At 34.6% G+C, this 25,756-nt stretch overlaps 1 protein-coding gene across 1 annotated transcript; it reads left to right on the forward strand.

The window, feature by feature from the left end:
* Positions 1–1,367: 1,367 nt before the first annotated feature.
* Lyplal1 (lysophospholipase-like 1) lies at positions 1,368–25,727 on the forward strand. Its single transcript, XM_013015364.1, has 5 exons — positions 1,368–1,497; positions 5,542–5,641; positions 14,941–15,110; positions 24,294–24,409; positions 25,328–25,727. The coding sequence occupies exons 1-5, from the start codon at positions 1,404–1,406 to the stop codon at positions 25,565–25,567; spliced, it is 720 nt and encodes a 239-aa protein (XP_012870818.1). The 5' UTR covers positions 1,368–1,403; the 3' UTR covers positions 25,568–25,727.
* The last annotated feature ends 29 nt before the right edge of the window (positions 25,728–25,756 follow it).

Here is a 25,756-nt window from a genome sequence, read left to right on the forward strand (position 1 = left end):
TTAAATTCTGTGGGAGGAAGGCTGATGTCTAACTGTGCTTCAGTTAGGCTGGGCTGTTTTGTGGGCTGTCCCCTGAGGAAAGAGCCTATTACTTGAGTTACAGTTTTAATAATTTAACATTGCTAAATTATCTATGTTTAGGCATTTATGAAAAACAACAAATATTTTTCAATACCCTTAAATTTTTGGTAATAAAATTTATTTTACCCTCTAAAGGATCCTGAAAGGTCAGTAGCAGTATCTTAATGTGCAGCCACCAAATCACTGTTCTTTTCCAGAAAATTTTCGCTATTCCAAATGGATACGTCGCACTGACCAATTCTCATTTCCCTTTCTTGCTTAGTCCCTGATGGGCCCTATTCTACTTAGGCTCTCTGAATTTACCATTGTACAGACTTCATTTTGTGGTGAAAACAAACATTATTTGCCCTTTTTGTGCCTGGCTTATTTCACTAGCATAATAATGAAATAATAATGAAAGCTGATAACTTTTGAGTATTGATCTATGCTGTAGTAAAGATGTAGAATTTTACTCCATTTAAGCCTCAGTCATGACCCATTTTTACCATATTTTTTTTTATCGATTCATCTGTAGGTTGCTATTTTGGTTTTTCACCTTTAGACTATCATGAATAATACTACTATGAATATTGGTATACAAGCACCTACTAAGAGTCCCTGCTTTCATTTTTTGGGGCCATGTCTGCAGGCAGATTGTTTGATCCAGCCCCGTGTTTAATTTTTCCAGGAATCATCACAGATAACACATTATTTCATATTCCCACCAGTACAAAAGTTCCTGCTTCTACCTATTCACCAATATGTATTTTCCACGTTTTAAATAATAGCTACCTTAATAAATATGAGGTTCCATCTCATTGTAGATCTAGTTTGTTAACTATTTGGGGGAGATGTAAAAAAGCAAAAAAAGGAAAGAGCAATTATTGTCGAGTTGGCTTCCCCTGAGTACAAATCCCTGCAAGCATTTGGTGTGAGTTCCAAAGTGGTAGGTGAAATACAATCTGTTGAATTTTAAACGCAGTTGGCAGAAATATTTCTGTGAAGGAGGTACTTCTGAGTTTTATAATTGTGTTTAAAAATTCCACAGCAAATGCTTGAGATAAAAGATACCCATTCATCATTATAACAGATCACAGGAGGCTGACACCTCTGGAGTGCCATCCACATCAAACTCCCAGGACAGCAATACCGCCTCACATTTCACCCCAAGGATTCAAGAAGTTGCAGGCGCCCTCGCTAGCTCCGCGCATGCGCGGGGGGGGGGGCAGGCGCGCTCGCGTGCCTTTGAAAGTGCCAGCCAGCTTGCGTGTGTGCGTGCGTGCGTGCGTGCGTGCGCGGCCCCGACACGGCAAAGAGGCGGGACTCCGGTCCTGGCCTGGGCGATGGCGGCGGCCGCGGGCCTAGTGCCCCTGGAGACCAGTATTGTGTCGCCCCTTGGAAGGCACAGCGCCTCGCTGATCTTCCTGCATGGCTCAGGTGGATTGAAGCTCTACGTCCTTGTTGTTGTTGTCGCGGCAGCTTGGGGCCCGTTCTCCTGTCGGTGGTTAGCCACCCCAGTGTTTCCCAGTGGAGGGCCCCAGGGTGAGGGAGAGTGTGCACCCCCTCCCCCCATGGCCCCCTTGTCTCTTTCTCTGTCTCTGTCTGTCCCTCTCTCCCTCCCTCCCTCTCTCTCTCTCCCCCCCTCCCTCCCATCTCCCTCCCTCTGCTCCCTGTCCTCTTTCCCCTCCCCTTCTCCTCTCCCCTCTCTCCTTGGTCATTGGACCATTATCGTCTGGATTCTGGCCATTATGTCCTGGCCAGTATTCCTTCCATTACATTCCAATGGAAGCCCTTGCCATGCCTACTCCCTGCCACCCCCCCACCCCCCCACTCCCCGTCCAGGTTCTAACACGATGTTTAGTGAGGTAAGTTGTTCTGCTAGGGGCAGTCGATTATCATTTGAGTACTGTTCAGGGGTCCAGACATTCGTGGTTTCTTTTATTTTTTTTTTTGCAACGGATTATTTGCCACTGTTTTCTCTCTGCAGTCTTAGGCTCCAGTAGGCAACTGAGATTCACACGTATCTCCTTTTGATCACGTATCTCCTTTCCCTGTGGCCCCGTGGTGCCAGGGCCGGTGTGCTTTTCGCCTTTCTCTAGGCTCCGCTTTCCTGTTTTCTCGTTTCTCCCTCTGTCCCTTAAGCACAGAGTCAGCTCTGAGACCCAGGGTCAGGTCTTGCCCACCCTCTGCCTGCCCTTCATTCTTTTCATTCTTTTTCTTTATAACTTATTTTTTCTCTCTCTCCTATCTGTGATCATGTCTTTCTCCCCCACTGGATGGTGAGGGAGTCCCCTGGAAGGACCCTTTTTTAAATCCATTCATCAACAGTGTTTGGCCCAGGGTAAGTTCTCAGGAATTTTTAATTTTTATTTCTTAAGAAATGAGATGCAGCCTGTGTCCTTAGGGAGCCTACCTAATTTTCAGAAACAAAAACAGTTCAATTAATTTGAGTCAGCAGTTCATGGGAGATCACAAGATGGTACACGATTTACTGCCAAATGAATTGTAAGGAAAGACAAAACTGTGGTTAGGCTTTAAGTCATTTGGAAGATGAAGACTGTGTCAGATTTTTCCAAGGAAGTTTCAGCTAAGACATGTGAAGGTTTACATGTGATGCTGATTGGAAGGACACAGGGATGAGAACAGAGCATGGGGAGTGGTGGTTCAACCACTAGGCCCAGTGTAAGTGGTAGTGAAATTGGGATTTGAACCCAAAGCTTTCTGACCAAAGTCAGCATTTGAGCCCAAAGCTTTACAACTCCCAAATCAGCATTTAGGGGTGAGGATGTGTGAAAAGCCCTAAGCCAAGATGAATTGATGTTTAAAGGGAAAAGACTTTACTGGTGAAGTCAATTTAGAACATAAGATGTCTAAGATCACGGCAATACAACTAGGAGACTGGTCTTCTGTTGCAGGTCCCAAAATAGGTACTCATCTGTTCTCCATACTATATTCCTCTCATAATAAGGTAACTAATTCACAATGTCTTATAAATATCTTCCAGATTTTGTTATTCCAACACCTCCCCCCCCCCCCCCCCCCCCCCCCCCCCCCCCCCCCCCCCCCCCCCCCCCCCCCGGTATTGTGGTTTATCTATATTTGTCCCTTTCAAATTACTGGCATTTTTATAACATTTAATACATGTCTTTGAAACCCACAGTCATGTATTGTAAATATACATATATGCACATATGTATATATAATATATATATGTGCACATTTATATACTTATAAATATATAATAAATCATATCAGCATATTTCATAGAAATAATTCCTATTTCATTATAAATACAAATATATGTGCATATCATAGCTAATGAATATATACTATTATATACATACTATTATACATACATACACATATACATATATGTGCATATATATTTCAGTAATTTGGACAGCAATTACAGTGTGATTCTTATATATTTAAATCTCCACTGAGGTATAGAAAAGTCTTACCTCAGGAATAGGCCTTTATCATTTAGGTTAGAGGCCAATGACTTTACATTAGGCTTTGATGTATATGTCTCTATTATAGAATATTTTCTGGTTAATCCAAGTAGGGACAAAGTAGTTATAATAGTGTATCATATTCTTGGAATAAAGTGCTGGCATTTAAAAAAGTCAGCTTTGTGAATGTTGTTTCATGTAGTAATCAGGTTTTTTTTTTCAAGATTGAAAAAAATCTACTAGAAACAGCTCTTCCATTAAAAAAAAAATCACACAAGTATCTTACAAGAAAAATTTCCTAGAACATAGCTGTAGAATAGCATGCAGCATGAAAGGTATACATTGCCAACTTAATTTGAGTCTTTCATACTTTTTTCAGTCTGCCAGATTAGGTTAATACACTTTGCTAATTTGCTCCTCTGAGATCCCATGGTTCTCAGTCATAATCATCATACTTGTAATTACTTAATTTAGGGTCTGCATTCCATACTAAATCAGAAGGTTCAAGAAGGTCCCAACCATGTGTGTCTCGTTGAGATATTTCTTCCCACATAATAAGAGTTCATGAGTTGACTTAAGTTGATCTTGCTGCAGTCTCCAGTAACCTCTGTGTTGATAAGTCTAGACATTTTTCCATTAAACCTTCTTCTTCCTTGAATTTGAGCAAAACAACTGTTCTTTTGGCTTTCATTCTTTACTTAGTTATTCTCCTGTCTCTTCTTTCCGGATCCTTTCTGTCTTGGATCCTTAGCATTTTACCTGTCCTCAGCCTCATTTTTTTTTTCCTTCTGTACTTCTCACCATCCTCTAGATTGAAGTTCATATAATTCAGCAACTCTTTTGGATGTCCTGGTTGTGTCATTACTGTTCCAGACAGTAGAAACCATAGCTTCATGGATAAAACAAAATGAACCTTGCCTTGGAAAGTTTATACCTAGTGAACTTGTCTATGTACTCCTTAACTAGATTCATTCTGAATAGAGTAAACCCTCTGCAGTGGTTATATTTGTCTTTCACATTATTTTGTGATTAGTTGGCTAATTACTGTGTATTATAATAAACCAATATTTCCCATGATTGCTATGCCAGCAGTGAACACAGTACCTGCACATTAAGTTACTCAATAGAAAATTCATGAATTGATGTTGTAATGACTCAATTAATTAAAAGAGTTGTGACATTTAAAATTTCTTCTTTACTACCACATAAGATCAACCTATTTACTTTCTTTTTCTGTGAACAAATATTGTTATAGTCTTGCATGAATTTTGATTATTTTTCAGACAACATGTCAATTAAATTCTGCTTTCTTCAAATTGAAAATAAAAGGACATGGATTACTCCCTTAGAGGGGTGTTATTTTAACTAAGAAAATGAATTAGGCTGGGCTAACTATAAAAGTGTAAGGAGCAGGGCGCCAGTGGCTCATGCCTGTAATTGTAGCTGCTTAGGAGGCTGAGGTCTGAGAATCGCAATTCAAAGCCAGTGTGGGCAGAAAAGTCCATGAGACTCTTATCTCCAATAAACCACGAGAAAAACCAGAAGTGGCACTGTGGCTCAAGTAGTAGAGTGCCTGCCTTGAGTCGAAGAGCTGAGGGACAGTGCCCAGGCCCAGAGTTAAAGCCCCACGACTGACAAAAAAAAAAAGAAAAAAAAAAGTGTAACAATCGCATTAGGAACTTTATTATTTAAGATAAGAAAAAATTAAGAGCTAGGTAAGGGGAAAAATTCCCTTTTTTAGAAAAATCAGTTTGTTGATTGTTATACCCATTTAAAATGAGGAAACCTAAAATTCAAGTTTAAAGAAAGTTGAAACTGTTGTAATTAAAAGTGTACTGTTGATGTCTGATCAAGCATGAAAAATTATGTTCCAAACAGGGATTTTTTTTTCTATGGAGATTTAAGAATTCCTGATCCCAGCCTTTGTTTTACTTGAAAGTTATAGACTGCTTACTTAAGTTATAGACTGCTTTTAAATGCACTACATTATTAACATGTTTATCTTACTATAGATTTTGTGATTCATCAGGTGATTCTGGACCAGGATTTAGAAAGTGGATCAAACAGGTTTTAAATAAAGATTTAGCATTCCATCACATAAAAGTTATTTATCCAACGGCTCCTCCCAGGTATGTAGTCATTTATCTCACTTTCAAGATGACCCTGTGGCAAAAAAATATATGTAGGTGTGCCAGCCAGATGTTTAGAATGTATTCTTTATTTTTCAGTTCAATTCTTGGGCCAAGTTTTGCCAAGTGAATAATTTTTCTCTGCTAAACATACTGTACAGCCCTAGATTTATACTGTATCCCAACGTAGCCTGCTAGACTCTGCTTCTTCTTGCCCTGCATATTGCTCATTGTTCAAACCCTCTCTTCTCAACCACCTCAAAACAAAACCTTGTCAGCAAAAGTCTTTCTAATAATTCAGTTAATACAATTCAGAATATATGGAAGAGAAGTTTATGACATCCTTTCTACATTTAAAAAGGTTATTTAGAAATAATGTTGTGTTTTTGAATAGGTAAACCAGGAATGTGCAGTTGGGTATTTAACAAATATTTAGATTTATAGGTATGTTTTTTAAATTTCATGGTAATAATAAGACTAGAAAACTTGGAAAGTCAGAAAGTTTTATTTTTCTATTCACTTAGTGTCAAGGAGAAAAAGAACCAGAATTTCAAAGTCTTTTTTAAATTTGATAATATGATGATAGGTTAACATTGGTCAAGATGCATGGTAATAATAAACTGACATGTTGAATTGAAACACCCTTTTACAACTGCTTAATGATAATAAGAAAATCATTTTAAAAAAGAATTTACTTCATTGAAAGCCTTTAAAGAAATAGCACAAAAATGATAATATAGGATTTAAAGAGGCAAAAAAAATATTGTTTTAATACAAAAAGACTTTGGAAGTTTTGTGGTTCAACACAAGGCCTGTTGACCTGGATTGCTTTTTGTGTTATTAGTTGAATATCATTGAAATTGTTTACAATAAGTAATATTTGGAAGGAATACTGATATTTCTATGGTGATGAGAAAGATATACATATTTTAATCTAAGTATAAATGTAATTATACTATTGCATATAAGAATACCATTAGAAATGATTTGGGGAATTAATATTATTGGAATTTTGTATGTTATCAGCAATTGTGATATGAATTCTACATTTGCCTTTATCAAACTTCAGATTGGACATGTTGCAGAGTCTGAATATTCTCCTGTATATTAAGTATTTGTGGATTCCACTGTGATCTAGTCAAATATATTATCATTGAAATGATTCATTTGAATTCTTAATAACTTATTATTACATTTTCCTAATCAATACTATTTGGACATCTAACCGGGTATTTGGACTACACTAACAGAAATGTAATATGAACTACATATATAAATGTAAATTTTCTTGATACCACATTTAAAAGGGTGAATCAGATAAAATTCAAGTTCATCATTTATTTAACCTAGTATATTCAAAATATTTTTCAGCATACATCCAAAATAAGCATTAAAGTGAAATATTTGTGCAACATGTAAATCATACCTCAATTTATATACTATTTAATTGATTAAATTTAAATTAGTATTAGTAATTCAGTCCATAGTTGCATTAGCCAGAGGCTGCCATTTTGAACAGCATATATTCCCATAGAGTATGTAGAGAGCTACTGTTACTCACCAAATTACCATTTTTTAAGTATAGTCTAAGTTTCCACTTGAGGTTTAACTCAAGTGATAGAATACCAGCTGTGAATAAAAACAATAAGTAAGAGCTCAACACCCCAACTTCAAGTCCCAGTACCTGGACCAGAACAGCAACAAGAAAATACCAAAACACAACCTATTCAGACTTACTTTGTTTTGGGGTCAGTATTAATAAGGTATGGTTCTTTTCTAATTTTTATCTTTTGTGTAATTTGTCAGATTTATTGACAAAGTTTTTTGTATTTTAGTGCTTTCATGGATTATATTGATTCTTTTATTCATTTTCATTATTAGTTTTTCTATTTGCTTTCTTTTTTTTCTTGGTTCTGCTTGCCCTAAAGAGTTATCAGGGTTATTCCTCTCTTTTATCCAACTAACTTAGACTTTGCTATTTTCTTGTAGTTTTCTGCTTCATTTGTACTAATCTTATAGTCCTTATTTCCTTGTATTTTTCTTAAAACTACATATTTCTTGCTAATCACTACTTCAGCTATCTATAGTCTTTATTATTAATATTTTAATTCTTTGTGTTCCCTTCATACTCCCAGTGTTATTTTTTTAAGAAACTACTGCAATCAACAGTTTCATGATGGTCACAAATTTTGTGGGGTAGGAATTCAGAAAGGGTACAATAGTGGTGAGTCAGTTGTGTTCTGTTGTTTTTCGGGCCTCTCCTGGGAAACCTTGAAGGCTGGGTGTGACTCATGACTGCTGGGGCCTGGAGCCATCACAGAGGCTTACTCACATTATCTGGCAGCTAGAGCTGGATAGTACTAGCTGAACACTTTCCTTGTGTCTTGTTACTGTAACACCTATGTGAAACTCTACCATGTGGATGCTTGTGCTTCCTGGTAGAATGGAGTTAGGGTTGGAAAAGCAGATGACCTCAAGAGAATGAGGAAGCTGTATTAAGAGATGGTGTTAGTAGTTTCGTAGCTCTGTGTGTGTGTGTGTGTGTGTGTGTGTGTGTGTGTGTGTTGCACTATTTGAGCTGTGATACTCACTGGGATTTATTTTATGGCTTTGCATCTGGTCTGTGTAGGAGACTCCTATATATTTTTTGTATAAAGTTCTATAAAAGTAGAATCATTGCAGGTAGTTAATATTCTTCAAATTTTGTCTGTTTAGTGATTTTTTTTAGTGGTTCTATTATTTACCAAGGGAAAGGATGTTAAATCTCCAACTACAGTTGTAGACTAATTTGTCTTTCTTTTATTTCTACTAATATTATTAGGCATATATTATTAGACACATACTCTTGTGTAATTATTTTTCCTGTACTAATACCTACTTTTATCTTACACAATGGTAATTAAAGTGTACATCTGCTTTCTGTGTGTATTTTATACTTTTCCTCTCATTTTGGTGTATTATGATTAGTATTACATAGGAATTCTTTGTGTAGCCTGTTTTTTATAACCTAATTTCTATCAATCGTGTTTAAAAATGTTTCCTATATACAACACATAGTAGGCTTTATTTATTTATTTTTAACCAACCTGACAGTTCTACCTTTTGAATGATTTGTTTAAGTCCCTTAAATTTTGTGTAGCACTGAATTAATATGTTTGAATTTAGGTCTCCTACTTTACACTCTGCTTCCTCCTTTTTTAAGTTATATGAACTTTTTAATACTTCAGTTTGTTACCTATTCTTTTTTTTTCCTGATTGTGCTAGGGTGCATTATACAAAGCAAGTCTTTCTGTCTTAAGAGGTAACTATAGAACCACAAATTATGTCATATTTTAATTGTCATATATACTTCATCAACATATGTTGAAAACCCATCAAACAAGGTTAAATGTAATTATGTTTTAAATTGTCATGCCATTTTAAAGAATGCAAGAGGAAAATAATAGTCTATTGTGTTTACTTACTTGTGGTCTATAATAGCTTATTGTTGTGATTAAATTCTGAGTTACCCTTTTGGTCATAAATAATCCTTTTCCTCAACTATATTTAATAGACATTTTAAATCAGCTTAATGTGAGCAAGTTAAGTTCAACAATTAGTTTGCTGTATTAATTAAAATGGAGACCATTGTGGTATTTTTTTCATTATATTTATTTGAGATTCCTTTATTGAAATACTGAATAAAGACTTTCATTTCTGTGATATATTTTTGCTTCACTTGCAGTAAGAGGTTGTTTTCTTAGTTTGGGCTTACTACACTAGAATTCATATTTAAATAATTTTTAACAAGCTATTTATTCTTTATATGATGATATAGTTTCCCTTGGTTTTTGGAAAGTTATAAAAGGACTAAGACTTGTGTGGTGCCACCACTCTTTGGGTTTGCAATTTTTCCAAATAAAGTGCACGTTTATATTTTTATCAAATATGTGTTGTTAAATATCTTAGGCACATTTGATTGAGGCATAGTAACAAGGATTTGTCTTCCCTTCATCACCTAGAATTCATTTTGAAGCATATCCAGAGATCCTTCACCTGATACCAACTTTATGCCATCAGCGCATTTGTCAGGAACTCCACTAAAGAGTAAATAGCTACTTTGGAGACATAGTGTACATCTCTGGTAAATATTTTAAATAGAATATTTAAATACCTATTAGCGCATATGACTTTTTTTTAGAAGCATGTGCTTTCATTCAGTTAGGTTTTTAAAGAAAAAGAAAAACTTGACCATTTTCTAGAAAATATAAAAGTTTTAAGTCAAAGGATATCCAGAACACAAATGAAACGATTTTAGACATTCTATTTCTAGCTGACATAGATCATTCTCAAGTGACACCAATGATTATTGACATTTGCCATTCAGCAAATGCTTATGTAGCATGTATCTACTATATACCAAACTTTGTTCTGAGCCCCTTGTGGAGAAAAAAAAAGTCTTTGCTATGAGAGAGCTCAAGCAGAGATAGAAAATAAAAAATAAATATAAATAAAATACAATAAAATACAATTTTCTTTAAAATGACAAAACTAGATACATTACTTTTTAAATATAAGTACACATTTAATGAAAACAGTTGAGTTTTCTGTTATAAAAATAATGTAACCAGCTGGATGCAGGTGGCTCACACCTATAATCCTAGCTACTCAGGAGAGGCAGAGATTTAAGGATCATGGTTCAAAGCCAGCCCAGGCAAGAAAGTCCGTGAGACTCTTATCTCCAATTAACCACCAGAAAACTGGAAGTGGCACTGTGGCTCAGGTGGTAGAGCACTCGCCTTGAGATGAAGAGTTTAGAGACAGCACCCAGATCCAGAGTTGAAGCCCCATGACTCAAAAAAATAAATAATGTAACTAAAACTGAATCATGTTGCATCATTAAAAAAAATCTATTTAGAATCTAGTTTAATAGAAAACAATTCAATTCTGATATATGCTGCTGAATTTGTTCTGTTACTTTTTGTTTTGGTTGAAATACAGCTGAATACAAATAGGTATGAGGTTGAAGAGGAAAAGAAAATTTAAAGTCTCAAATAATTATGTACAGTGCTGTATTTTCAAATGATGATAAATGTCATTAAGACAGTTAAGTGAGGTATAGGATGAGGTCTTTGTGTGTATTGCAGATAGATGTGGAAGTTGGAGAGTCAAAGGAATGCCCTGCAGAAGTGATATATGAGTTGAAAACCTAAATGATCCGTGGGAGCTCACCTTGCAGTTAGGTGGTAAAGTGCATTCCAGTAGAGGGAAAGCAGATGCAAAGCTCCTACATTACTAGTGAAGCTGTAGACAAATAGGACTGGGGCACAGAGGGTGCTGGAGGAGGTGGTAGGAAATGGAGACTGAGGAGGAATCCAGGTGGTTATCTTATGAGCTGTGAATGACTTCTGATTTCATGACTTTAGAGAAATACAGTTCAAAACAAAACTTGGAATGAAACTTCTTACTGTTCAAGTACTTTGGACATTTTCTTCTTGCTTGATATTTTGCCAGGCTGTAATGGGTTGATTGATTGACTTAGGAACTACACAGATGTTCTTTGCAAACATATTTATTTATTGTGGTAATGTCTGAGCTGTTTTATACCAGCTAATAAAGTGATTTATTTGAGGAAAAGGTGAATGAGCAAAACATACGTGCCAAATGTTTTAGTTGTTTAAAAAACAATCTTTTATTCTTTATTTAAAAGTTATTCTAACATCTTTAGAGACTTATACATTGTGATTGTTTTTTTAACAAAAAATAGTTCTAAAGTACTTTGTCCCATTACATTTTTCCAATTATTCCTTTTGATTGTAAAATTTAATTTTCTTGAAGAAACTAAAGAATAATAAATACCTCCCAGATTAGTAAACTACTTCATTGGGATCCTAGATGCCTGGATCATCTATCTAATTAAGTAAGGCATTGTCAAAGGAAAAGAACCTTAGGTAAGTGTCATTTTTTCCATTTATGGCTGAAGTCCCAGCATGATTCACATGTTAGCCTATGATATCATCCTTATTTAAGTGCTTAGACAGACAAATAAACACTTTGAGGAATAGCAGAATAAAATGGAAAGGGAACTAGCAAGAATTCAAATAGGTAACAGTCTACTTTGAACTTTGGAGTGAGTGTTGTATATTCAATTTTGATTTAAAACTTCAGATATATTAGTGACAATCTGAATATAATTTGTGGGTTCATTTTGTCTGATAATGACTGTGTGGAAAGCAATTGCTTCCATTTTCAGGGTCCTTTTAAGAAAGTTAAAACCTGAGGTGGTTTCTGGGAAGAGAAAGGTTTGAATATTTTCTACCTTTTCTCCAATTTATCTTCTATCTTGAGCCAGTCCCTTGAGGGTCAGAACACTTGTGGCAACCAGGGAGAATTTAGGCTGCCTGATAGAGACCTGCTGCAGGATTTTCTGTTTCACACCAGTTGAGAACCTAGGAGAAGAGCAGTAAAGGTAGAGGATGGAGAATTCAGCCTACAAAAGCCTGTCTTTCCCTCAGGATTTATCCAAGCATTAATTCTCAGTCGATAATGCCAAATTAATTGACATTTTAAAAGTATTTCCAAGTAAGTACTTTTAAAATCTACTGAATGTTTTGATTAATTTCTTCAATAAATTAGGAACACTGAATACCTAATAACAGGATGAAATTAAAACAATACAGAAAGGTAGGAGGAGAAGGACTTACCTCATACCACTTCAAAATATTCACTAAAACCACTCTATATATAAGAATAAGTTCCTCTTGGATTTAAGATTTAAAAGTTAAAATACAAACAAAGCTCTTAGTTTATATGAGATTTTATGTAGTCAAACCTATGGGTTAGGAAAAACAAATCAGGAGAATCTGAAATTTAGTTTAAAAATATTATAGCAAATGTAAAATCTTTTATTTGGTTAAAAATATTAAATTCATAATATTAAAAATAAACTTACAAAAATGGTTGAAAAACAGAAGGCAGATACTTGTCAATATAGACCAAGTGCTCTTCTGAACTAACAAGAAAAAATTAAAACCCCAATGGAACATGATAGCAAATAACATCAGCCACAGTTGTCACTTGTGTGTAACTTTGGATTAGGCAGTAATCACTCAGAAACATGTGGGAATTGCCTACAAAGGTACCTGATACAATTTTCTGAGGACAGGGTACGTTCTGAATCAATATGCAAATTGTGCTTGCTTTGTATCTACTGTAGTAGGTACTACGGGAAAAAGGATAATTTTACCTTTCTAGTAGAAAGTAAATTGTAACCTCCCTTAAGAAAGCAATTTTGAAAAAAATCTATCATATAGAAATGTAATGTGTACTTTTGATCTGGCAGGCCTATTTATTTGGCCTTACTTCAGTGAGATGGTGAGCTCCATTAAGAATAAAAATCTCACTACATAAAAATGTATGTGTATATGTGTTTAATGTAACATTCTTCTTAGTATCTATCATGTGGGTAACCAAATAAATGGCCAGTGAGTAAGATGGCTGATTAAATTGTAGAACATCATACTTTTAGAGAACAACATAACTGCTTAGAAGATTGGTACAAGTTATATCAGATGGATGGATTTCTGTGAGGTGTTGTTAAAGGAAAAGAAAGTGTACAACACATAAAACAAAGACAGGTAGGCATATTTCATTATTGTATAACAGCAGTGTCCAAACGCTTTATAAATGTATGTTTCAGTAAAAAGTTAGTAAAAATTGAAGGAAGTGTTTCCAGATTATTACCATGGAATAGTATTGAAGAAAAGACACATAAGAGAGAGAAGGGAAAAGATGAAGAGATGAGCAGATGGTAGATATTTTAAACATCAAGCCAGGGTATGGTGGCCCACATCAATATTCTCAGCTACTCATTTGTGATTATTGGGAGGGCCACCCAGAGCAAAATGCTAGTGAGAGACCTTAGGCGTCTCTCACACAATCTCACCAAATTAATTGAGCTTGCATAATGGGAGAATCAAATGTCCAGGCTGGTCCTGAAAAAAACCACTAAAAAAGAGCTGCTGGTTCAAGTGTTAGAGCACTAGAATCCTGGGTCCCCCAGTTCTGTTCCTAGTGCTACCAACAACAACAAAAATATTCAAAGCATGTGTGAATAAATGTGTATGATTATTACATATACATTATATATAAGGTATACTATATTTGTAAATTTTTGTGTGTATATATGATAGGGAAAAAGCACTTTTAAAGGAAAAAAATCTGGCTTTGTATGACTGACATAAACAAATATTCAGTAAATGTATTCAAAGTTTAGAATGTTTGTTGCAAAACAATGTTTGTTACATGATTACTTGAGTAAATATGGGATTGTTTGAAGAGTGTGGGATTTTTGTTAAATTTCAGTCTGAGCACCTTTGGTGGTGCTAAGAATCTTTGCAAATACTCTTTTCACCAGGCTCCCAGTGAGGATGTCAGTTTGTTTTGGAGTGGTAGATTTGGTACAGAAAAACGGAGTGCTTCCCCTCTTCCTTTTAGCACAATGCCACTCTTCTTAAAGATTGTGGTAATAAAAATACATATTTTTTCTTTTCTTTTTCTTTTTTTCTTTTGGTTGGTTGCTTTATACTTCTACTTCAGTGACTGGAGGAGAGAATGTATATCTAAATCTGAGATGGCACGGAGGTATAGCTGTAGGAGGAATCTGTATCTATGGTGATCAAAGAGAAATCATCATCGTTACAGATGCCATTCAGTCATTGTGGGTTTTTCATCACTGGCTATCTTTCCTTGTGTATAAAATGAATACCTTCTTCACAACTAAGTAAAAAGAAATTAGGATTTACCACATGATCAGCAGCAGCTTTGGTCAAGTGCTCCTGTTCCTTGTCGAAATTTTTGTTCTCAAGTATATCCCCCTGTATCTCTTGTAAATGCCTGCAGAGATCTCTGTGGATCCTGTTATTCCTCTTTTATTTACCTTTCCCAGTACTGGATTTGAACCCCTTAACTCTACTGTAATTACTTAAAACAATAGGTTTAATGCATTGATAATTATATAACAGACACAGATACAGTGTTATTATTACAAAGGATTATAATGAGTTAAGATATATTAGGACTATACTTCTCCTACCTTTTAAAGATGGATAGGTAACTAATAGTGCTGAATTTGCTTTAGTAAGTTTTAGTAGGCTCAGTGTAAGTATAGGAACTTCAGTGCCATGTGCATTGGGTCATCTTTCATTTGATTAACAAAACTCAGAAAATTAAGATTGTTCCATACCCTAATCTTGTGGAAATTACAGCTACTATTTTAATATCATCTGTTGTTTTTGTCCCTCTTCCTTTGTTTTAAACAGGCCATATACCCCTTTGAAAGGAGGAATCTCTAATGTGTGGTTTGACAGAATTAGAATAGCTCTTGACTGCCCGGAACACCTTGAATCAATCAATGCAACAAGTCAGGTGCTTACTGATCTGATTAATAATGAAGTAAAAAGTGGCATCAAAAAGAACAGGATAATATTAGGTAAGGCCTTTATATATTTGTTATTTAATTTTTCTACTTTTATCTCATTCTATACATCTATATACATTTCACATTGTTTAGAGGTCTTTATATCAATTTACATTCATAGTTTTAAATGAACTACATAGGGTTTTAAAATGATTGTAGTCAGAAAGCTCATTTTTGAATAATAGCATATTTTACATCTCTTCTCTTTTTTTGAAAAAATATATAGCCTAGACTGTTTTCCAATTTATGATCCTTGTGTTCATATTGCTGGGATTTCAGACATGTGCTACCATACTAGCTATTTTACCATTTTTAAGGACAATTGAAATTGTCTTTGTAGTTTAATTTTTAGCTGACGTTCATTTCAGGTTTTTTTTAACTATTTTAAGTTTTATGAATATAAGATTAAATTATTGCTGCCCTGATTTAATTGAATACATGGTCACCATTTCTATCAAATTTATAAAAGCTTTACTTTTCGGAGTAACTATTACAAATTGAAATATTTGTACTCTTCTGTTAATATATTTTCAGTTAGTCCTTTATTCTACTTTATTCTACAGGTCTTTATTCTACTTAATTACCTTCTCCTCTATCAAATATACAAATTAATATAATCGATTCCTCTAATTTATCATAGGAGTAAGAAGAAGCATATGAAATGTGAGCAGTATAGAGCATGTTCTGGTGAAAGGGTTATCCCCCGTGTAACTATTTTAATAGTTGTATTGCATAAAGAAATTACAAATTCTGTTTAATGTTGAAATACAATTGGAAATTTTGTACAGATAGTATTTGGGTAAATTCAATTAATAATCAAACTATGAAATTTGTGTTCACTGAAATACTGTGCTGCCCATTGATTTATATACAGATGTACTAACAGATAAAGGCCATTGTTTTCTTTATTAGCTGTGATTTCTACTGTAGTTAAAAACAGCATGGCTTTTAACTTAGTGATACCACGTTCTTGTCTGTTTCCTCATCTCTGTTTATCTCTTTCTGTGTTTAACATAACTGTATAACTCTAGTCAGATATCCATGGAGTACTTTGAGAGTACTAGGAAGAACACAGGAAAGGAACTCTAAGCTCAGCCTGTGAAACAGAAGATAGAATTTGAAATGTACACAAGATTTCACCATTCAATCTTTAGCAAATACTTCTTGTCTCATGTGTGTGTGTGTGTGTGTGTGTGTGTGTGTGTGTGTGTGCATGCGTGTGCGTGCGCGCTGGTCCTAGAGCTTGAACTTAAGCCCTGGGTTCTGTCCCTGCACTGTTTGGGCTTTTGTTTGTTTGTATGTTTTTGTTTTTGGTCAAGTCTGGCTCTCTGTCATTCTGACTTTCCTGCCTGGGCTGGCTTTGAACAGTAATCCTTAGATCTCAACCTCCTGAGTAGCTAGGATTGAAGGTCTTTGAGCCTCCAGCACTGAGCAGCAAATATTTCTCTATTTCTGCAGTACAAAGTGTTTTCTATGCTCAAAGGAAGACATAGAAAAATAAAACAAGATCCATCTCACAAATTTCTTATAAGCTGGAGTAGCCATAAAGTGCTTGAAATTAAAACTGCAATCCTTCTGGGCTTGGATAAGTACAATGACACTCTATTACCGATAGCTCTGCAAAGAGATGACCACATATTTCCCTTTTTATTTCCCTGTCACAAAGTCTGACACAAAGCTCTGGAGATTCGTAATGAATAACATAACCTGGGAAGTGAATTAATGATTTAAGTGATTAACATGTACTGTAGAGGAGGAGAGATTTATTTTTACTTGGGACAGTAAGAGAGGATATACTAGCACAGAGGCAGTGGCATTGGAGATGCAAATTATTACAGTTTTACTTAGAAATTTAAGTATAGAGAATGATAAGGGAAGTAACATAGAAAGACAAATAATAAGCCTGGTTTTGATCTTACTGGAAATGAGCTGCTATGACAGAAAGTTTGTTGTCTGACTAGGAGGTACTTGTTTACTCTTATAGGCAGGCCAAGGGACCGTGGCTTATAGTGAGAACATTAATGGGCTCAAATCTGAAGTCTGCTACCTCCTAGCTGGACATTGTTTCATTACTCCTGCTGCATAAACTGTAAAGTAGCGATAATACTACACTATCTTTTTGGGGGGAGAGGAAGGAGATGATGCTTATTAGATATTTTTTCAGTCAATCCTCTTCTAAAATAATCTTTGGTCCCTTTTTATCCTATTCTATGGGTATAATATTCATATAATTGGTGCAAAATACCCAAGTCAGGTATTTAATTAGAACTCGGATTTCAAATATTAATAGAATTCAAGCCACCAGGCTTACACCTATCATCCTAGCTAAGAAGTCTGAGATCCAGAGAATTGAGGTTCAAAATCCAACCAAAGTCTTAACTGTAGATTTGCAACTTTGTCAGAAGAGCATTTCCTTTATCCCCTGTGTCTGGGATGATAATTATCCCCTACCTAATGGGAGTTGGACAGTCAAATTCATTTATGTGAAATACTTAGACTCATGTTAAAAATCTATTTTCTTGCTGTTATTTTGTACTCTTTATACTCTAACCCCATGGTAACTAAACACAAACTATTCGCCACATGGAGCCTTGTAGGGAACTTTCTCCCATGTACTTGCTTTTTACCAGTTCTGTCTGCTCTCTGCTTCATCACCCTTTTATATTATTTAAACAGAAATTTCTGCCCAATGATTTTATATTGATTTTTGTACTAATATCTCTATTTCAGTATTAATTTAAGGTGCTCTTCATGTGAGCCTAACAGCAAACAGAATTGGATATAATTATTATCATTCCAGAAGTGAGAACACTAAACTTCGAAGAGATTACTGGCTAATGTAGCATGAGATTAGAACCCAAGGCTTTTGAATTAGTCAAGAACTTTGTATTATGATGAGATTCCTTTTGTGTCCACTAGGTGGTGTTAACTTGTTAAGAGAAAATACTGTTATAATTTAGGTGTGACTTTTGATCTAGGATGTAAATATTCCTACAGATTACATAAATAAATTATCAGCATTTTGACAATATGAGAATATATTCATACCTTTGACTTAGGAAGGAGCAAGGGCTTCTAGGACCAGACTTGAGTTAGTTACATTATGATCTAAGTAGGTACCATGAGGGAAGGGAATAGTTAAAAAGAATTGCAATCTGTTCCTAAAACTGAACATTATACAACTGTTAAATATGGTGTAAATACACACACATGGAAGGAACTCAGTTTCAGTTTAGTTTAAAATGTGTATTTTAAGTTTTTTCAATCAGTATTACATGCAAGAAAAAGCAAGCTATAAAGCTGTAGTGAGTTTAACCAGTGAAATGAATCTTTAGAAAACATTAAAATTATGTGTATACAGTAAGGTTTTAGGTAGCTCATTTTCTTTTTGTATTTCTAGGAAATTCTATAGAGTTTCCTATAATAATGCTTAGAACAAAAATTAAATGAAGGAAAGTTGGAATTCCAAGCTGCTCTTTCTGAACTCTTGGTGTTCTGCTGGAGCTAAAAGTCAGGAATGAGAACGCACACCTACATACATTTATGTACATACACACACACTTTAATTAGTTAAACATATTAGATACTAGCATCTTTAACAACAATTACCCTGACTATAAAGGCCTGAAATTATTGTCCTAACAATTTTTCATAGAGAGAAAGAAATACTTTATCCTATATATTTTGTAGGAGAGAAAAGGTACAAATTCATATGGTAGGCATAATTTTTATATTCCTAAAATCTTTTGCGAATTAACTTTGAAGAATAATTCTAATACTATATACATGAAATTAAAGAACTGCTGAAATTTGTGAGGGTGATTGTATTTTATTACATTTTTAAAATCCTATTTGCTTGACAACAAACCTTTTATCCTTGGGATTTTGCTTTAAGATAGAGTACCTTAATTTTCCCAGGATTGCTTTTTATATCTAGATTGTTTCTGTTTTATTTTATATAAAGAGTTTATAAAGTCAAGTTTATTATTTTTAACATGCTTTATTCAGCTTGTTAATCTTAAGTACATGTTGAAATGTTGACTCTTGACATTTTAAATACTTCACAAGCAACTATAAATATCCATTAGAACCACTACCTACAATGAATTTACTATTTTCTATTTATTTATTGAACACAGTGTAGTAGATGGTAGACTGTTAGATGGAAAATTGAGTGACTAGTTCTTTGTGTTAAATTAAATTCTCCTTTAGAGAAAATATACAACAATCCTTTTATAGTAGTATCCCATCCTTTAGGCAATTGTATTTTCAAGGATTTGTATTTTCGACGAATTGTTGGATACTTCCCAAGATTATAAGTGGGCAAGTTAATTAACGTATTAATATTTCAATAAGTTCATTTTTCTTCATTGTAACTTCTAGAATCAAACACAAGGTGAAATGTCTGCAAGAAGCATTTACACATACAGTAGACCATTGGAATCCAAATATTCCATCATTGTTTCCTTACACTGCAGATTCTCAGGATGCTTAGAGTTCAGTATTTTAGGTATTTGATTTGTTTTTCCCACAATACTATCCAACTTCCACTAAAGACATTCTACGTTTAAACAAATCTCAGATTTTTACTTTATCAGTTTATAAGCACATTCACTTTTATGCTGATTTGGGGAGGGCACCGTTTGCTTTTGGGAGGAACGTTTTCACAAAATCAGGGATAAGGAAAAACTCAATATACACACAATGATTTAAACACAACTGATGATAACTCAGGACTGACTGAGAGTTTCTCTGCATTAGCCAAGTTGTTCAAGGCATATATAGTGATTCAAAGGCTTTGTTTTAGAATTTCTTTTCACTTATTTAACTACATTTGCTTAAAATCCTACTTAGTAGGACTGATAAGAAGGCAGGGCTACTGTTTTCAAAGGAAATTTCAAGTGGGTAAAATTTTTATTTTTCTTTTGTTTCTTTAAAGTTAGGCTAGATCTGTCAAGGGACTCTGAAATCATGTACAGAGATTAGGTTCCTGAGTCAATAAACATGAAGTGTTGGAAGCATTCAGCAGCCAAATTTTCCAGGTAGATAAGATTTTAAAGTATCTTTTTGCCTATTTATTTAGGTTTATCTTTTAATGATCTTTATTTGGACTTCACACTTACCCTTCGATCACTTTTCATGTCTATAAACCCATTGAGGAGGGAGGTAGAGATAACAGTATCACAATTTGAGGCCTGACTGGTCAAAAAGTTAGCAAAATGCTATCTCAGAGAACAAGCTGGCTGTGGCTGAAAAATTCATTTGAAAATTTTAAACTAAAGCAAAAAGGGTTTCAGGTGTGGCTGTATGGCTCAGAATGTAAAGCACCTACCTGTCTGAGGCCCTGTGTTCAAACCTCAGTACTTCTAACATTAAAAATAACTTCATATTCAATGTGTATTTTAACTGAATTGGTGGAGTTTAAAATGCTTTTAAGTCACAGGTAGGACTTAGATGCTTTATAACTTCATATTTCAGTAAGATAACCATTAGTTACATGTGGTTCTTTATAGCCAACTTTAAACTTAAAAATTAAGTAAAAGTTAAAATTTAATTTTTTGGTCACATTAACAAGACTTTAAATATTCACAAGCTATATTTGACACAAACTAATTCAAGTTCTTGAATTTCTTAAGAAAATAACTTTATGGGGTCTGTTGGCCCAAACTTGTAAGCCTAGCTAATTGGGAGGTAGAGATCAATGGTTTGAGTTGAGCCAGGGCATAAAAATAATTCAAAGAATTTCATCCTGACCAATAGTGCGTACAGTGTCAGATACCTGCCATCCCAATAATAAAGCGAAGCACAAGTAGGAGAATTGTAGTCTTTGCAGGGCACAGGCATAAAATGCAATTTTATCTTGAAAGAGGACTGGTGGAGTAGCTTAAGTGGTAAAGTTCCTAAGTAAGCATCAGGCCCTGTACCACTACCACAATCAGTACTACTATTACTACTGCTACTATTACTACTACTACTACTACTACTGATATCACTTTTCATGCCTATAAACCCCGATACCAGCTTTGGTATCTGTAGCATATATATTTGTTTTAAATCATGACCACATTATTGCTATTTATTTTTACTCAATGTGCTTAATTTTGAATTATTTGTTTCACAGTTTTGGTTCTTGAACATATGATTTACACATAAGAGCTTTTAAAAAAATAGTGATTTTTGTTAATGGGCCTAGAACTGAGTCTAAAAATTCTTCATAAGAAACTAGATTAGGAATGATTGGTCTGGAGCTAGTTATTCAGTTTTAGATTTTTCTAAGCTCTAACTAGATCGGACCACATAAAAGGTACATTTTATGATGATAAATTTGTCTTTTTACAGAAACATTTTCCAAACTTTATTTCACATTGATTTTGTCTATCCAGTAACTATTTGTTTAGCTCCTCATGTGTTCCAGGCACTGTTCTAAACCTAGGGGATCTTTATTTTCTAAAATGGTAAGACATTCAGTTGTTCTGTCCTGGGCTTTTTTTTTTTTTTTTAAGAAAAAGGGTTGTTTATACCTTTGTAAGCAATAGTATGAAGATAAGATACTGCTTTATTGTTTATTACTTTAATTCTGTTATCTATGATTTCTAAAATATTAGTTAAATACAATTTATGGGTGTCACCCTATGGTGTGCCCTGTGCTTGCCACTAGGCTCATAAAGAGGAGGCCAGCGCATGGGCAGACACACCTGGCTCAGCTAGTCACATGCACTCAGTCAGAACTTAGCCATAGACTAAAGAACAGAACCTTAAGAGATCTACAAAACTCATTTACATTCAAAGAACTAATAATCAGCATCTTTGTTCAAAATTTGTGTTTTCTGATAACGCATGTGATGTTACACAGAAAAACTTTGGAAGCAATGGTGTCTAGAGGTGAAGTGGAGAGACAGATAAAAGCTTAGAATTCTTCCTCATGTTGATGAATGTAAATTTTTAACTGCCAGCCATACTAGTCTTTTCTGTGGTGAGCTCTTAATATTCAAATGTGACTGATCAAAGGTTTGTAATTGCATCAATTTATAGGTAATACAGCTCAGTCGCTTTTAAGTTTGGGGAAATCTGATGTACAAGAACAAATTGTACGCACACTTTTTAAAAATACTTTTTTATTCTAAAAATACTGTACAGAGGAGTTACAGTTACATGAGGAAGGTAATGAGTACATTGCCTGTCAAGCATTGTTATTGTTACCTCCTCCTTTGTTTTTCCCTTACCATCCCTTTCCTCCCACCTCCACAGCTACAACCCCCCCCCCACCGCCCAGACTAAATTGTAAAGTTCATTTTTCAACATAGTAAAGAAACATAGGTCCTATGGTTTCCCTTATTTGCAGTAACTAGTATATGTCTGGGACAAGCAGAAAAGGTCAAAAGCTATGAACATATGACCAGATAAAACGATGTAAGCAAAATGAACCCCAAGATAGGGACACAAGTGGTTTTTTTCTTTCTTGCTATTGTTTCTAATGTATTTATAATGTACCATGTGATGTTTTTTTGTTTCTTTGTATGTTCCTCCCCCACGGTATAACCCCTGTTCTCACTGTATTTGATGTTGGTGCCCTGCATCTTGTATACACTTCTCTAATTTGGGGAGGGGAAGGAAAAAACAAAATACTTAAATAAGGATATAGGTCAACCCATTGTACCAATGTACACACACTTTTAAGATGTTGATGCTCCTCTTTTACACACCAAGCTTATTGATGAACTTTTATTAGTTGAAACTGAGTCTTGTAAGTGTTAGAGAGGAAAGTCTCTTGATGATGTTTTTCAAAACTCCCTAATGGGCTACTTGGTGAGACAGTTAATTTGTTCTGCAATGTTGAAAACTATAGTTAGAGTACTTAGCATAATGGTTATTATTTACACTTTATGCCCTTTTAAAAATTCTACGCTTGATAAATGGATAGTCTCTTTCATAGTTGTATCTTGGGTCCTAAATATTATCTGCCTGTCCCAGATAAAGAGATCTTCTTTAATAACTGTCAGGATGATAGAAAATACATGAAATTTCTGTTTTAAGCGATTTGAATTCCAGAAGTCCTAGCTTTTAATCAAAATGTGAGGTACAACTTTTAGGCAGGCCATCTGATCTCCTTTGGCCCCATTTCCCTTTACTTATAGGGGAAAGAAGATCATTATAGTAGATTCAAAGTTATATTCTCTAAGGGCTCAGCTTTATACTTTTAAGTGAAGGAAGACTGTAAGTTGGAAATTAGGAGACCTGGATATTGCCCCCAAAGTATATTTTTCTGTTTCTGTGAGTACATGGTCACATGATTTATTTTTCATATTTATTTATTCTCTCAGGAAATATAAAATAGATATTTTCTAACTATCACTACACTCCTCTGGCCTGTAGTCAGATGTGGTATCACCAGCTTCTCTGCTCCTGTCACATTACACTCATCTCTGTATTGTTTCCTGATTTCTCATCCAAGTCCCCTTGAACAGAAGGTCCATGTGTTTTAATCTTTGGTTAATAGTGTATTTTTGATACATAAAAGACTATGATACTCAGGAGGCAAAGAGAGGAAAAGGACGAGCTTGAGGCTAGCCAGTGCTACCCAGCAAAACTGTCTCAGAATCCAAGGACTGGAGCATAGTCAGTTATGGTGCTTGCCTGGCACAAATAAGGTATGAGAAAAGGAAAAAAATACCAACTATATCACTGAATTCCTTTATAAGTAAATTTATTTTATTATATCATAAGTCATAGTTATATCATAACTAGTTCATCAATTATTTTATCATCCTTCCTAATTCAGTGACCAATAGGTACCAGGTAGAGCTAGAAACACCTGTAGTTGGCAAGTAAGACAAGAAGGTGCATGGGATAACCTGAAATGGTACCCGGAGGATTTCTCCAAGAATAAAGCTAACATAGACATAGACATAGACATTGAAGTTCAAGTAAATAATGCTATTATGCTGTCAGTATAATTATGACTTTCATTTTGAATTATATCCTTCTTGATACGTCTATATCACAAATCTTTTTACCAATGATATCACCATAGTAAGTCCTACTCCATGAAACCTAAAATAGACTAAATTTTGTTTAGCTAGCTATATCTTTAAAAGACTAAAATAGTTTAAAATTATTTGTTAGAAACTAGCATATAGTCTTTGAATCATCACACATGTCCTGCTGCTTGTTTAAGCCCATTTTTGCTTCATTTAGGAGGATTTTCTATGGGAGGATGCATGGCAATGCATTTAGCCTACAGATTTCATCAAGATGTGGCAGGAGTGTTTGCCCTTTCTAGTTTTCTGAATAAATTCTCTGCTGTTTACCAGGTAAGTTTCAGATGTGAAAAACAACTGCAAAAGGTTACATGAAAACTATAGATACATTGAAACTAAAAAAGAGTTGACAGTTAAGCAATAAAAATTGTGGTACAGTTACTATAAATTTAGCAACCCTTGGACTTCATTGTCAAATGAGTTCCAGGTGGTCATTAATGTTCAGGAAGTGCTTTCTGCAAAGAACATTGTTAAAGAGGAAAAAGCTAATACACGTGCATACATATGTATTATGTATGTATATATGTATTATATCTGTGAAAACTTAGTACATACTAATGATAAAATTGAAAGCCACTTGCTAGTGGCTCACACCTGTAATACTAGCTATGTAGAAGGCTGAGATCTGGATGATCATGGTTTGAAGCCAGCCTGGACACATAGTCTATGTGACTCTATCTCTAGTTAACCAACAAAATACTCAACTTGGAGGCATGGCTCAAGAATCATCCTTGAGGGAAATGTCCGTGTAATGGCACAAGGCCTTAAGATTAAGCCTCAGCACTAGCACAAAAATAAAGATGACTGTTTGTAGGTTTGTTTATTGTGTCATGAGAATATTAAAATTCAAGTATAAATTGATACTTAATTTACATTAACATGCAAATTGATGAACATGTATTACATTATTTCAGCCTCATTCCCAGAAATATAAATGATAAAGCAGCTACAGACATGAGAACTACTCTTTGGTTATACCCTGGAGCTTATAGTTCACATAACCACAGCTCTCTGGTGCCCAAACCCAATGATGTTCACAAGCCTGCCTCCTAATATTTACCTCACAGGGCACAACCTGATCTCTTTAATTATTGTAGTTTGGCTAAATTTGAATTTTTCTGCTCTTCATTTTCTAAGAACAAACTTAAATCAAATTTCTTCAACCTTTCCTTTTTCCTCCTTTTTTTCTAGGCTGTTCAGAAAAACAATGGTGTGCTACCAGAGTTATTTCAGTGTCATGGCACTGTGGATGAACTAGTTCTTTATTCCTGGGGTGAAGAGACAAATTCAATGTTAAAACATCTAGGAGTAAGCACGAAGTTTCATACTTTGCCGAAGTATTACCATGAAATAAGGAAACCTGAGCTAGAAAAGCTGAAGTCATGGATCCTTACAAAGCTTCCTGAAGAAGTGGAAGAAAATAATGAATGAATTTTGAAAGATTTATTGCTATATATGGAATGTCTTTGTGAAAAGTGACCTTTGTTGCCAAATTATAAATATAAATAGTTTACTCAATGAAGTAATTTTTAAAACGCTTAGAATCTTAGAGAATAATACGATATTAAAGTTAGATTCATTTAAACCACCATCTATGCATTCTTTTTTATTTCTTTTTAT

Source organism: Dipodomys ordii, unplaced genomic scaffold (assembly GCF_000151885.1).
Source record: "Dipodomys ordii isolate 6190 unplaced genomic scaffold, Dord_2.0 Scaffold26, whole genome shotgun sequence".
NCBI lineage: Eukaryota > Metazoa > Chordata > Mammalia > Rodentia > Heteromyidae > Dipodomys > Dipodomys ordii.

Excerpts from the sequence above, each read along its gene's own strand:
- Lyplal1 (XM_013015364.1), top strand. The coding sequence starts at position 1,404 with ATGGCGGCGGCCGCGGGCCTAGTGCCCCTGGAGACCAGTATTGTGTCG. Across the intron at positions 5,642-14,940 it reads TATCCAACGGCTCCTCCCAG|GCCATATACCCCTTTGAAAG; the intron begins GTATGTAGTCAT and ends TGTTTTAAACAG. Across the intron at positions 15,111-24,293 it reads AAAGAACAGGATAATATTAG|GAGGATTTTCTATGGGAGGA; the intron begins GTAAGGCCTTTA and ends TGCTTCATTTAG.